Below are 14,549 nucleotides of genomic sequence, written 5' to 3'. Positions count from 1 at the left end.
TCACAAATTATGCAAGCTACTAGAAGTGCTTAACTACCGACACAAAAGATATATATTCTCTGCACTATAAAAGAAGTATAGAGCAAGTAGCCAAACATACTGAGTTGTGTTGCCTCAGTGACCTCAAATAAACCATATTCATTACATCATTGTGTGCTGAAAATCCTGTCAAGGTAGCCCAAGGCAGAATGTTTGTAAGAAAATTATTTATATAATTTTGGTTCATTCCATGAACTAACCAAAGATCCTGACGATCAGGAAGCACAGTGCTTTTATCATCAAAATATCCGAGTTTATCAGATCTCCATCTAAATTTTAGACATGCTAATCATCTTTAAATCACATTGACTTTACACAGCGGTCTGTCATCCTCCATAATCAAAACATTCTTAAGCTGAGGTACAAGGTAGAAAAATACTGGTGTTTTGCTTTGGGAGAGCTACATTCACAGCCATTAATATCTCTTAATTAAAAGCTGAAACCTACCCTGAGAATAAGATGTTTTAATTCATCATCTGATAGAAAAGCAGGCTTATAGTTTGCTTCTGTATATGGATTCGTAGCACCTAGAGAAAAAAAAATCCCCTATATATATCACAAACTTAGTAATACACAAATTTGACAATAAACACTTAAATGAGCAATTTTCTTTCAACTGCTCTTTGTACTGTCATTCTTTCCAGTTGTTTCTTAAGATGAAAGTTGCTTTTTTTGTTCTCCCTTACTATCTAGATGAACTCTGCTGGTATTGGCTCAGAAAAGGATGAAACTTTTTGTTTAAAACACAAACCATACTGAAGTGTCGGTAGTAATGCAAACCAAACGTCTTCTGAGATATAAAAGTGTTCTTCAACATATTTTTTGCCTTGAGTGCTGTGCTTGACTTATGTAGGTCTATTCTCAACTTCAGAGGTCAAAAGTAGGAGATTAAATTATAAACAAAGATTTCTACCTTCAAACTATTTCTTCATCCTAGAACCCAGTAAAACACGACAAGGTCACTTAACCAGACTACCAGTTTGGAGCTTACAAATTGGCTTTCTCATTCCGTGCCAGAGACATAAAGCCCAACATTACAGAGGCCGTATCTAACAATGTCAAACCCCCAAAATTATCAACAAGTGAGGCAGCTAGTCATTCTAGAGTAATTCTTCCCATTCTATTTCCTTTAGAAAGACAAAAGGGAATCAAATTGGTAAGCACTGAACTGTTATAAAGTGCTAATCTAGCCAAATGACAGTGACAACAAAAAGTTAAACTTTAAAAAAAAATGCTAAGATAAGTATGTCTGGAAGATGCTAGGCCTCAGAGAAACTAGGAAAGTGACTCCTTCTGGAAATTAGCCGCACCGCTATGCTTTGTGAGCGGTATACTCTTTGGAGACTTAAGCTTTCATCATCACCATAGACTACATCCAACAACTGACTCACTCTTAGACAAAGCTCTAGGACATACAGAAGCTTAAAACAACCCCAACTCTTCCAAAACCAGAAGTGTTTCTTTTCAGTTGCTTGTAACAGAAATTGATTAAAATTACTCAAATCAAAATTCTCAAAGTACTGCTTATTCTTTCACAAAGAGCTAACAGCATGAAAACAAATCTCGTTAAGTCCTGTAGGAATATCGCTCATAGCTAAAACCTAACTTTCTGTTCAAAGAAGTCTTGCACCCTGCCTGCCTAAGAGCATCGACCAGTGCTACACAAGTTTAACTGTGGATCGCCACCTAAGCCCTTTGTTCCTTTCCCTTCATAACTCAGCTGCTTGGCCTTTCTTGAATCTAGTGATGGTGATCAATAAGGTCAGCCTCCTGACTTGATGGAAAATTCTTTGCTCGCACAAGGAATTGTGTGAGCCCAGCAGATATCATATCATGAACCTCCAGTTGCTCAGCTGCAAGACAGAGGGGAAAGGGAGGCCAAATCTCTTAAATGGTAGCTTGATGTTACAACATCTGTGTTTCTAAGGAAGGAGACATGGAGGATAAAAAGGAAAGGTAGCATTGTTACATTTTCATTTTGTAACCAAATCTACAGAAATAGGTAGGAGAAAGGACATAAATCTTCATGGCGATATTTGATGAAGGACTCTGGATGCCTAAGACTACAGCACTACTAGGTGAGAAAATCAGGCAAGGAGTTCTGAACAGAATTCTATTGTGAACCGCAGACAAAAGATGCACACATATGGGCTCCAGCAGAACAAGTAGCTCCAGCAAAGGAACAGCACACTTACGTCAGCTCTTTTACACAGAAAAGCCCTAAACAACAACTTTAGCAAGAAACTGAGATATCTTTCTAATGTCACTCCTTAAAAAAAAAAAAAAAACCTTTAAAGCTACAGAACGCAACAATTTGATTTGCTAGAAGCATATGCATTAGTCCCCCCCCGTACTTTAAACATGGCTAATTTTTAAGCAGCTCAGGTGAATTTGACAAGTTAAAAGTTCTTTAATCTCCACAAATGTCACTACACCAAAAAAAGGAGTGTAGCAAACTCCTTAGGTGCCTACAGCTCATGAAAAATTTTGGAATCTCAAGAGCTATGTGTTACAGTAACCTATAAATGAAACAGCATCACCTGCTAATAAAAGTCCTGCAAGGCATTAACTTATTCCTTTTTCACAGAGGCAAGAAAGAGGGAGAAAATATCTGGCTTTGGGGAAACCCCATATTGTCCCTCCCCACCAACTTACCACGTAATGTTTTCATATGCTGGACTGCCATTCTCAACACAGTGAGTTTATCTAGTTTTCGAGACATAGCGTTGCATGTTGGTACCAAAGATGCCAGTTCATCTATAAAACTGTTCATTTTATCTCTACGCCTTTTTTCAATTTGACTATGAGCTTCCCTAAACAAGTAAGGTGATGAGGAAAAACAAGAAAGCATGAGAAAATAAATCATTAAAAAACAACTCCACTCCTCAAAAATAGAAATGCAGAATAATCTCTCCCTGAAAATTAAGTCACCCTCTTCTCCTCATGACAAGGCCATCCATATACAGAGAGTTCTCCAGACATTAATGTTCATTATTTGGGTGATTAACAGTTACAAACAATAGGTAAGGCTGCAGCACGTGGCTCTAATTTACCAGAAAACACATAATGTTAGCCATACTGGACTCTGCCTTCTCAGTTCTGAAACCATTCATTACACAGCACAAAATTATCTTACGATAATTTTTCTTTCCTTACGATAAATTTCTTTTCCTACTGTCCAATACTACTTTTTAATTCCTAGCATATACACTGAAACCTAAAAGGAGTCACAAAGGTCACAGGTAAGCAAATTTCAGTGTATATAAAAATTGAATAAAGCATTCAATTAAGTATTATAATCAGTATACTATATAAATGTACTAAGTATTTAAAACTATCTGTTGCTGTGGCAATATAAGTTTTCTAAACATCCTACAGTTTTCCGTTTAAAGTATTTGAGATACCTCTGAACTAAGCTCTTGCTTAATCAGGAAAATGATAAACACTGATTTTGTTCATTTTTGTTTTATATCTTCAAATATTACACAGTCTCTATGAACACTTTCGTGACCCACTATGAGTTTAAAGAAACAAAATAACAAATGTAACATTATCAGAAATACTTGTACAGACTTCAGTTTCAATGTTAACAGAAGTGACTAAAAATAAAATTTTGATAAAGTTATCTACCAGATTAGCATTTTCAAAGCCATATGCAGTTTATGAAAAAAAAAAATAGTGTAAAAATATGGAAAAACAACAGAAGGTCAAAGCTATAAAAATTTATTTTCAGAATGAGAATTTCACATGCAAATATTCCTTATATGACAAAAGGTGAGATAGCAATTCTTTTCAATATACTTATTAAGGGTATATTACCTTGCATTTTTTATTCTGCCTTGTTGGTCTGTATACTCCAATCTGTTAAGAAAGGATATCACAAAATTACAGTACTGAAAACAATTATTTTAGTGCATCTCACATACCTACAGACCTTCATCAAAAAACAGCATTTTATTTGATTCTTTATTTAACCATTCCTCAGAAAAGATCGTTATTTACAACACTGAGGTGCATCTCAAACTCTTTTTTTTTAATTTCTGTAACAACATCATGCCTTTTTCTTGGAAGAAAAAACAGTTTGGGGCACCTGACTGAAGTAACATTAAACTAATATCTAAACACAGGATCCTATGTTAGCACTGTGCAACTAACAATTTACTGACTGTATCAAAAGTACCTTCCATGTTGGTCATCTTTATCTGTATCCATACCTTCCCTGCAGAAACAGAATAAAGCAATTTATCACAAATTAGCAAAGCTCTTATCAAACTGTGATAAAATTATTATAAAGTGTTCCAGCCACATTTAAATCCTAAGTACAAAAATAAATCAAGTTAAAACATAAAAAAAATGAGAACCTGGAAGGACTAGAGAAGTTTTGGGTTTGTAATACTAAAATATTTTCTTAAACTGTTATTTCTCCTTTACAGAAGGCCAAACAGCACAATCTGATGTGTTTGACAGTAAAACATTATGCAGTTCGAAGACACCTGTTATAAAAATGTTTTTCAATGAACTGGAGGAAAAAAATGAAAAAGGACATATTAAGGCAGGTATTTTTCATGCCTTCATCAGAAATACGGCAATTAACTTGCTTTTTCTGCAGTTAAAGGTTTGAACACAGGCAATCATCGAAGTGGGTACCATAAAATCCAGAAGTTGCCCTGAATTAACTTGTGCAAATGCTTGTGTGTTTTACAGCTTCATTTGCCTAACGGTAGTTGATTTTGGGGTAGGAGACAGTAATAATCCAGACCAACGTAACGTATTTAAACATTGGAAATGGCCAAGCGCAAGGACAGGATCAGAGACTGTATGAAACTAATTAGGCTTATTTTAAATTAGTACAACTTTTCAGTGTAGACACATGGCTTGGATTTGTCTTGTCACCTGAAAAAAAACTAAAGAAGGAGGCATGAATGATAACAAGAAAAAGGACCCTTCTTACTACATTTTTATTTTATAATCATAACTACAGAAATAAGAAAGAGCAAAAAGCCTAAGTCTTCACAGTAGTACCTGGTAAAAGACTGTGGATGCCTAAGACTACAGCACTATTAAACAAAAGAATTAGGAAGAGAATGTTTTGATATAGTTAAATCTGTACGACTGTGTTTAAATGGATATTCTTAAATCTGGCTTATTCTGGTTTAAATTGTACATGTAAATTCTACGTAAAGGGAGGGAACGGTGAGGAAAAAGATACAGCATCGTTTTCAAGTTTGAAGTGAAACTCATTACTGAAATATTTATACTTACTCAAATATTTATACTTACTCAAAAGGAAAGCCATCAAGTCTGAAAAGATAAAGAAAAAAACGTTACACTATGCATAAGAAGTTACAATACTGCCTACATTTTTATTGAACTTCTTAAACTAATAATTTATATTCTATTTGAAATGAAAGCACAATGAAAACAAAGACAATAGCAATGAATGTTTGTATTCTAAGGTGACAAATTTGTTCAAGTTGATCTACTTTCAGAAAGAATAATTCTACTTTTTAAGATGGAATAGCATTATACTTCATTACACTTAATGTGAAGCATTAGATATAATTTAGGACAGTTGTTTTACTATTATTATTATTATTTTAAATCCGCCCAGCAGGACAGAAACATTTTCTCTTAGTACGGAAGTCCCATTTCTGAAAATTATACAGACCTCCTCATATCATGAGGAAAATAAAATAAATCTTTACATGCAAGTTAACTGCTGGCATCACTTTAAGACTGTAAAGGGGCCTGAAACAGCACTGAGCTTTAACACATTGAGAAGCTAGGTGCTTTCTAGAAATGTTATGACAATCCTTTTCATGTTAGCCATGAACATATTACTGTTATTTCAGTTCAATATTAGACATTAGCATTCTTAAAAATAAACATAGTAGTCTTTCACATATTATTCATTGTACTTTCTAATTAATCACCTTTGTGAATAGTTTTTAAAGAACTTCAAATAATGCTAAATGTTTTCTTCATCTCTCAATTTGCCCATTTGAGTCAGTGGCTCAAAGCACTTCTGATGCTCTGATGCTTACAAAGAAATAGCATGCAGGTCTAGAGTAAGACTTAGAAACAGAAACGAGGCATCAATTATCCACTTATAAAGGCAGCTGAGCTGCTGTTCCTAAGGAATGATTTATACACTGTAGTAAATCGCATGGTAGATACGGCATCCCAGTTCTGATCCTAAATGAATTTGTATCGAAACAACTAAGGTTTCTAATGAAAATTGATGTGATCTTTAGCTATAGGATGCTTGTTAGGACACAAAGTCCACTTTAGCCTTAGAAGAACCCAGAAAGAAAGACCTAAAAGAGGTATTTCCCCCAGGTAATTTACTAATGCATCAGGACAGCTTAATTTTTTTATGATATATTAACTTAAAACTTTATTCCCAAGAAAGGGAACTAACTGTTTAGGGACCTGCGCGCAAAGTCTTGGATTCCAGCATGTGACTAGAACTGTAGTGGAGAATGGATAACCTTTGCTGAAGTGACAACAGTAGGCTGGACAGGAATTTCCCTGGAGGAGTTGCAGGAGAAAGAATTGAGGTGAAGCTGGTATGGAGAGCTGAAAGAGCAGCTCACCAATAAGCTTGTTTGTACTTGAGAGGTGAATGGAGAATAACACCAAAACAGTCAGGTTCTTCCTTATTCCTTGACTAACTTCACTGGTCAAGGAAGCATAAAGCTGGACACTCATAACAATTTATAAAAGAAAGAGATTGTTAATGGGCAGCAAAAAGCTGAACAGTAGCATCTCTGAGCAACATTTACAGATACATACATACAGAAGGATGAATCAAGGGAGTCTACCTTAAATTCTATGCAAAAATAGGAATATTTGCAAACCACCATTTCCTTTGCAACACAGCATGAACTGTAGTAAGACGACAGCCATTGTAAACTTATTTTACTTAGGATCTAAGGAAACAGTATTTTCACATATTTAATAAAAGGCACACACAACCTAAAGGGCAGAATTATAACTTACAAGAGCAAGCCGTCTTTTGGAAAAGAGGACTTGAGCAATGCTTCCTAGCCAGAAGAATAAAGATGGAGAAATCCTTTCTAGAGAAGAGGAAGTTGGTAAGATTGAGGCTGTTCACTGAATTTTGTAATAGTCAATTCAACTAGAGGGAGCTATCTTTTTTTCAGGAAGGTTAAACGCATATTATGGAAGATAGGTATGTAGTAAGCATGTCCATAGTCTCCAAATAGTAACTGAAGTTTTGCACATAGGTTGTCCTAAAGAGAAGCTCTCTGCACTGGGAACCTAAATCTTAATTGCCATGCTTAGCCTGGATTAAAAATTGTACCCTTCCCTACAAAAGGAACTTCCTACAGTCCAATAGCCCATGGCAATAACGTTTGCACAGAGTTGCATTAAAAGGGATTAGTTGCATTAAAATGGACTGCACAGCTGTATTAATGGATGAGACCCATCCATAAATTAACCTGCAGCTAGCCATTGTAAAGTTATGGAACATATGATGATATTTACAATATGATTTAGAGCAAATAGGTTGGCCTTGTGTGCCTACTGCAGAAGACAAATTACATCTTTGTTTACATTAAATGTGGCAGACATTACTAAAATCTTCACCTTTTGAAAACAGAGTTGGTGTGATTTCCTTCTATTTCACATATCTGCCCAAGACATAAGGTATGGCTTGAATGGTGCTTCTCAGCATTGTTATTAGCAAGCATCCGTTAAAGAGACGCTTTCTTAAATACCAAAAACACATTCTATCATCGATTCAGAAGAGCTCAAATTTCTGTTTTGTCAGGAATAATGGCCTACAATCATGAACCCCCACATGATTAAATCAGTTGATCAAGCAAAAGACAGAGCTACTGCAGTGAACAAGAGACTACTCAGATTCAAACTTAACTGAAAAACCAAACTAATTTAATCAAAGTTTGGCAGCACATTGATAGGAAGCGACTACAAAGGCAAAAATAGGTGAACAGAAAGAACTATTTAGTTTTGCTTCTGCTTTTTGATTGATTATTAATTTCCCTCCTGCTAGTCAGACTATTTACTTCCTATGTAAATGGTCAATATAACCATCCTTCACATTGTACATTTCATCTATTTTAATTTATCTTTCCTGATCACATAAAAGGCTTCTCTCCTCAGCCTTATCCCCAAAGCCTTGGAACAGATTGTGACACTAGCTGCATAGCCCTCAAAACTGGCTACACTAAAATGAAGGCTTTAAGTTTATTATTAAATAATTAACTTTCTTATTAGTGTACAGTAACTTTTTTATTCGTTAAAACCTTTACAACAGGTTATCATGAAAAGGTTACTAAGAAAATTACTATAAATATTTCTAGTGTCTCCCCCACCATGATGTTCTGTCGCAACCTCTTTTCAGTAGTGCTAAATCAAGAGAAATCCAACTTACTGATAATCAGTAGAGCTCCCTTTCCTTTTCCTGTTACAATCCATTCCTGAAGTACTAAGGGAACTGGAGATCAAGTCAGTAGGATCTGGTGACATAAAGTCACTAATTGTAGAAGAAATGTCCATCCTTTGGTCTGCCATTGGTTTGTCTAAAGTTATCAAAAATAAAAGATAAAAAAGACTGCATTAATGGAATCAGAAACTTACATATTTTTAGCCAAAAAACAAATTTCAAACTTAGTATACTTAATATCTGCAAAAGTTTTAATGCCATTATTTGCCTTTGTCATAAAACACACACAGGCTATTACTCTTTCTGTCAACTACTGTTGTATTAAACGCTGCATACAAACCGCAACCGTTCTCAAAACACATTACTTAACGCAGTTGTTTTACAGAATAGTCGATATGAACTGGGACTAAACTGGGTTTACCATTAATTGGCCAGCCAACTGTTGCTAACCAACATAAAGGATAAGTTCTGTCTGCCTTTTGCTTAGTGGGGACACTAATTCGAGCATCTCCCTCCTTCAGTTGCAGACCATATTCTCAAAAGTTCATAAAGTTTGAGAGTTCCACTTCCGTTAAACTCCATGGAATTTACAAAATACATCCATAGTAAACCAGGTTAAATGAACACCAGCACAAGAGTCCCCACAAATGAAACCCTAGTAACCCATCTACGGTCTAAGAAGCCTAGTTAAAGGTGCAAAAGAATCTGATCAACTTTTTGTTCTAAAGGATGTACATTTTAATCCTCCAGACTTCAAATAACTGAATTGTACTGTTTACAGAGAAATAGTCAAGAGCTTATCCATTACTAAAGGGCATCAACTGTGAAACGTAAGAAGTTTTACCTGAAAGCCTGCCTTGGAAGCCTAGATTCACCTAGGGAAAGAAGCTGATGCTCAGCCTGAAGCAGCTGATCACCTTAAAACATCTTCACACCTCGTAATTTGTTAGTCAAGTACTTCCAAGAACCTGAACAGGAAGAAAATCAGCTATCATGAAAATCACTTTTGAGATAAGTTTGTCTAGAACAACTGTTTTAGACAAAGTTTACAATAGCAAATAGATGCTTCAAAAAAAAAATTTTTTTTGTTTTCTACTCAAGAGTCAAATTTTAATTTTCTTTAATAAAGTATAGAAGCTCTATCCATTATCAATGAAGTTAGATGATTAGATATGCATCTTCAAAGGACCCACCTTTGGAACAGAAGGGGAATCCGTAACATCAATTCCCTTTGGGACCTGTTTATCACTGCTTGGTCTTTTCAGCTAGTCAAGTAACCCTCCACGCACAACAGTGATCAGGTCTGAATACATTTGTTGTCAGATGCTACCAGAATCACCGCACAATGTGAAAGATAGACTGATCCCTTCGTTTCCTGCCTGCTTCACTTTCAAGCTGACCATAGCAGTAAGATGATTTGGGCTGGGTTTACTGTTTTATTTTACATTGTAATAGCAGTTGGTATTTTCAAAGGAAAGATGGTTAAAATTATTGTTCTACTCTGCAGGCTTCAAGTTTTAAAATAAATCCACACACCATACTGTAACTCAAGCCCCAGGCTGTCTCCCAACTACACTGTAAGCTTAGCGGCTAGCCTGCAAATGGATGCCCCTCACTTCCAGGTTTCCATCATGAAACTTTTTTTCAGCAAAACCTACTGTGTGAGACTACAACCTTAAAACAGTGCTAACAGTCTACCTCCAGCAAAGGTTAAAATTTTGAAAGTATCTGAATACACTGTTTTGTGGTTTATACACCTGCAAGCGTTCCTACTGCCTTCTCAACCTGTGATGAGAGCAGAATGCACCACCACATACACAGAGCAGCAGCACATGCTTTCAGATGCTCTTAAGTCTAACTAGCATTCTGTCAATGTGAGCACGTTGCAAATGATTCTACTGTATCATGTATAAAGACATGTTAAAAACTTATAAATTAACAGAAACCCCCAAAAATCTGAAGTCAAGGGTATCGTTTTCTTCATGTTTTTTCAACTTGTGAACAGAGGATCATTCTGTTTTGCTGGAAGCAGAGCTTCCAAGCTACTTCTGAGGGGTTCATCATCCATCTCATCATTCATCAGACTTTTTTGTGGTCTCTTCTCAGCAACCAAAAAAAAAAAAAAGTTTAGTATTTCTGAATGCGTGGACATACTGGTAACAGCAAGTTAAGAGGCCATTTGGCACCAGGTCACTGACAAAATTAAATCAATTGAAATTTAAATCAAATTATGACTTCTCATTGAATCCAGAACCATAACTGATTTTCAGAAGGCAGCCTTCATGCATGCTAATAGAGTTACTTGTCGATCAGGCCTTATTTTTTTTCTTACTTCAGCCCTTCCCTAGTTGTCTATTTTATCTCTCTTACCCAAAGCAGCACAACTACAAATCTAGTCATATGATCAGGTTACTGAGGTCTATGAGATTACCATAGCTTAATTTATAACGCAGCAACTAAACCACAGTCACTGACCATTTCTCTGCTCTTGGTCCATCTATCAGATGCAAGAGAACATTATCTTCAACCTCAACTGATACACAATATTTAGTTACAGCTAAACTTAGACTGGCTTGTGCCTAAGCCCTATACATCTAGTGATAAAGTACTATCACACCTAACTGCCTACAGTGATATTTTTCTATGCTAAGTATTGTGCACCCACAATTCAATTCTAGAATCTAGCACAAAACCCTGGGCACTGTATAATGCATACTCTGGAAATGAGCAGTTTCTAAAATTTCTGGCCCAGTCATCCACCATTAACTTTCCAAAGCTCCTGAACACTAGTATACATCACTATCTGAGGACTTGTTGATCTCAAATTTTACTGCTTCAGGTATTTTTATGGACCTCACAGATAAGGTTGGGACTCACTGGAATAAAATAAAAGTTTTCCTAAGTTTGACATAGTCTTTTTAAGAATACCTATGATTTTAGAAGGAAAAGGATGGGAAGAAAAAAAAAAGGGGGGGGGAGGCAAAAAACCCACACAAATCATCGGTATGCTTTCATGTAAAAAGCTGCTTTGTTGTTCATCTCAAAACCTAAGTTTAAAAAGGAGTTTCACAGAAGAATTCCATAACTTAAGTATCCATTCAACTGTGCCACTATTTTAAATTGCATAAATAACAGGAGAATATACTTGATAGTTTTAAAGCAGCTATTTTAAGTGCCTTAACCATTTAAACAGAGCAAAACTGCATTTAAAAAAAAAAAACAGAATTCTCAATTTCTTTTCAAGTCAGTCCCTTCTCCACAATGTCCCAAATGCTCATCTCAGTTCTAACAACCACAGTCCTACATTTCAGCTTTATGGGAATTAAGAATCATGTATGTCTCTTGAAATGAGGTTTAATATTAAAAAATGGCAACCCAATGATTAGAGGAAGATCAGCATGCCCCACTAGAATAAGCTGCAAAACTGCCCCACTATAATAAGTTCAGTGAAATGTGTTTTATTATTAGGCTTTCTTAACATTCTGGAAAAGGGAATACTTCAATAGCTTTTCAGCCTGAAGCTGCTAGGTGTTCAATGGCTCAAAAAAACCTCTACAAAAAGCAACACAGAAAAAAACACCCATAGATACAAGCAAAGCCCCAATCTTCCAGTTATGACCCCAAGCCTGTTGCCGAGGTACTTCAAGAACCTACTTGAAAAAAGGCCATGTAGGTCACTTCCTGATTAAATACCCCTGTAGGTAAGGATCAAATGATATTTTGTCACTGTGTCATATCAGACACTGTCTCTCCACAGCCTGTTTTGGACTACTTCCTTCAGGATTCCCCTCCCTTGCGTTCAATCTTTCTCTAACCTCCTGTAACGAGGCTAACGAGACAGTAAACACATATCTTTTTGTTCATCTGTTAAAAAACAAAAAACTGTTAGATGTCACATGACTAGCTTAATCATGCAGCAAAGCTGATCATGAGTACATAAACACCTCTGAGCAAATCAAGGTCAGAGCTAAAGTAGGTCAACCAAGTCTGCCAAGCACCCATCTGGGGAGTCAGGACCTCTTTATGCAAGCACCACCAGCTTCCACTGCCCTCCAGGCAAGTTTCAACTACTTCCAAAATACAATATACATTTATTTAAAGAAACATAACTCATAACTTTGTGAATCAGAATTGTGTCATACGCTAAAAACATTATTTCACAATGATAGAGGAAAACTGTGGTGTGGCTTCCTTAAGAAATAATTGAGAAGATATTCATTGTCCTTATGCGTAATGACTGAACTAAAAACAGATAACTACAGAAAGAATATTGCTATGAAGGGAAGAAAGATTTCCTATCTCAACAGTTAATTTACACAGTATGGACTAGTAAGAAACAGAAGAATACAGATTATTTGTCTCCACTATCTCTATTTCTCTAACATGTGTTGTAGACATCTCCAGATGTGGGTGCACCCAATAAAAGTGGGGGATTTCTGCTCAGCAGCACAAGGACTGCGGTATCCCTACAACGATTTCAAGACAAGCACAGGCACACACAGGCATGGCTGCTGCAAGTGACAAGCAGTTATTTTAACATCAGAATCCTTATTACGAAAAACTCTGTAAGAATCAAATGAAGATCTCTGAACAAAAGCAGCGATATTTTCCTTCGCCTCCAGTACTAAAGGAGCAGCTGTCAGAATACTCTATATTTGTTCAATATATTGATATTGTTTTGTATTAATGGCATGCTTGTATTCCTTGAACTTACTGAAATTATTTGCAAGACTATTCCGTACTCTCATAAGATAAAATACCCTAGGGTAGCGTCACCTCATATGCAGATTTTTTAAATAAACAGCACCCACTGGAGCATAGAACTGATTTTATCCTGCTTGCTTGTTGAGGACATCCTTTTATCAATCACTCAACACCAGGGTTGCCAAACTCTGGCAGACCACAAGCCACGTTTGAGTTTTGGAACTCTTTCCTACCCGAGTGCTCAGCAACAGCAGTGGCTCATGCTTCCCCTTTCTCAATCACACACAGTAGCAGTGATCAAACAGCCTCCTGCATTACCAGCCGCTGCCATCTGGCACCCTCACAATATGGGCTGCACAAGTACCCCCCTTTCTCTGTGGAAGGCAGAGGCACAGCCTTCAACTGCTGAAGTTCAAACAGCTGATCCCTGTCTTTCCTAAGTAAAAAGCAGCAAGCTAGAGGAAAGCATCCCATGAATTTAAACCAGCCACAAAGCTACAAGCTGAATCATTTTGACTTAAAGAAAATGAGTCTCCAATGAACAGAAGAAAAACTCCACAGGCACAAAGAACATCTTTCCATTCTAAGAAGTTAGTTTAAAGGCAGTTTCTCAGAGTGCCCACACACACTCCCCTCCTGAAATCAGGTTTGTTCATCACTAGTGTCTCTGAGAAAAGACAGAATGTGCCATATCACAGGACCACCCTACAGGAGTTTTCTAAACTCACACAATACTGTGGTAACAGAGCCAAAGGACAATGTTCTGACAGTTACCCTGCTCATAGAAGCACTTAAGATTTTTAGCTCAGGAGGGGCCCTGAGGAGCAAAAGGAACTCCCTAAGATAGGCATGGACAATGATATCCTTTCTGAAGACTGGAACAGAGTAAACGTTACTCCTATTTTCATAGGCAAGGAAGATAATCTGGGAAACTATAGGCCAGTCAGCCTCACCTTGATGCCTGAGAAGGTGATGGAGCAACTAATCCTGGATACTATTTCCAGACACATTAAGGAAAGGAAGGTGATTGGGAGTAGTCAGCATGGATTCACGCTTAACCAATGCGCTAGCCTTCTATGATGAGATGAGCTTGCTTGATGAGGGGAGATCAGTGGATGCTGTTTACCTCGACTTCAGTAAGAATTTTGACACCCGTAACATTATCATAGACAAGCTGATGAGCTGCAGGCCAGGTAAGTGGTCAGTCCGCAAGGTGGACTGAAAAATTCACTGAACTTCCATGCTCTAATGGCTGTGACTGGCAGCATGAAGCATAGCTAGAGTCACTAGTGGTGCACCCTAGGCATTAATATGGAGTCCAATCCTGTTCATCTTACCCATCAATGACCTGGGTGATAGGACAGAGCGCACC

The 14,549-nt window shown here is 36.8% G+C and overlaps 1 protein-coding gene across 13 annotated transcripts in view; it reads right to left on the bottom strand.

Moving 5' to 3' along the window:
- BMAL1 (basic helix-loop-helix ARNT like 1) overlaps nt 1-14,549 on the bottom strand; it is a 55,474-nt gene that overhangs the window by 16,218 nt on the left and 24,707 nt on the right. For 11 of the 13 annotated variants that reach the window (XM_068945144.1, XM_068945143.1, XM_068945142.1 and 8 more), the window contains 7 exons: nt 9,318-9,441; nt 8,462-8,609; nt 5,320-5,340; nt 4,220-4,258; nt 3,859-3,900; nt 2,695-2,852; nt 487-566 (listed from right to left, as the gene is read on the bottom strand). In XM_068945144.1, the coding sequence (XP_068801245.1) occupies nt 487-566; nt 2,695-2,852; nt 3,859-3,900; nt 4,220-4,258; nt 5,320-5,340; nt 8,462-8,601 (480 nt within the window). In that variant the 5' untranslated portion in view covers nt 8,602-8,609; nt 9,318-9,441. The remainder of the gene's footprint in view (nt 1-486; nt 567-2,694; nt 2,853-3,858; nt 3,901-4,219; nt 4,259-5,319; nt 5,341-8,461; nt 8,610-9,317; nt 9,442-14,549) is intronic. The other 2 variants (XM_068945141.1, XM_068945150.1) reach the window with 1 other exon arrangement.

This window comes from Struthio camelus, chromosome 5, assembly GCF_040807025.1.
Source record: "Struthio camelus isolate bStrCam1 chromosome 5, bStrCam1.hap1, whole genome shotgun sequence".
In the NCBI taxonomy this organism is placed as follows: Eukaryota; Metazoa; Chordata; class Aves; order Struthioniformes; family Struthionidae; genus Struthio; species Struthio camelus.
The sequence above is the reverse complement of the archived record's forward strand: the minus strand, read 5'-3'. Positions and strand labels throughout refer to the sequence as shown.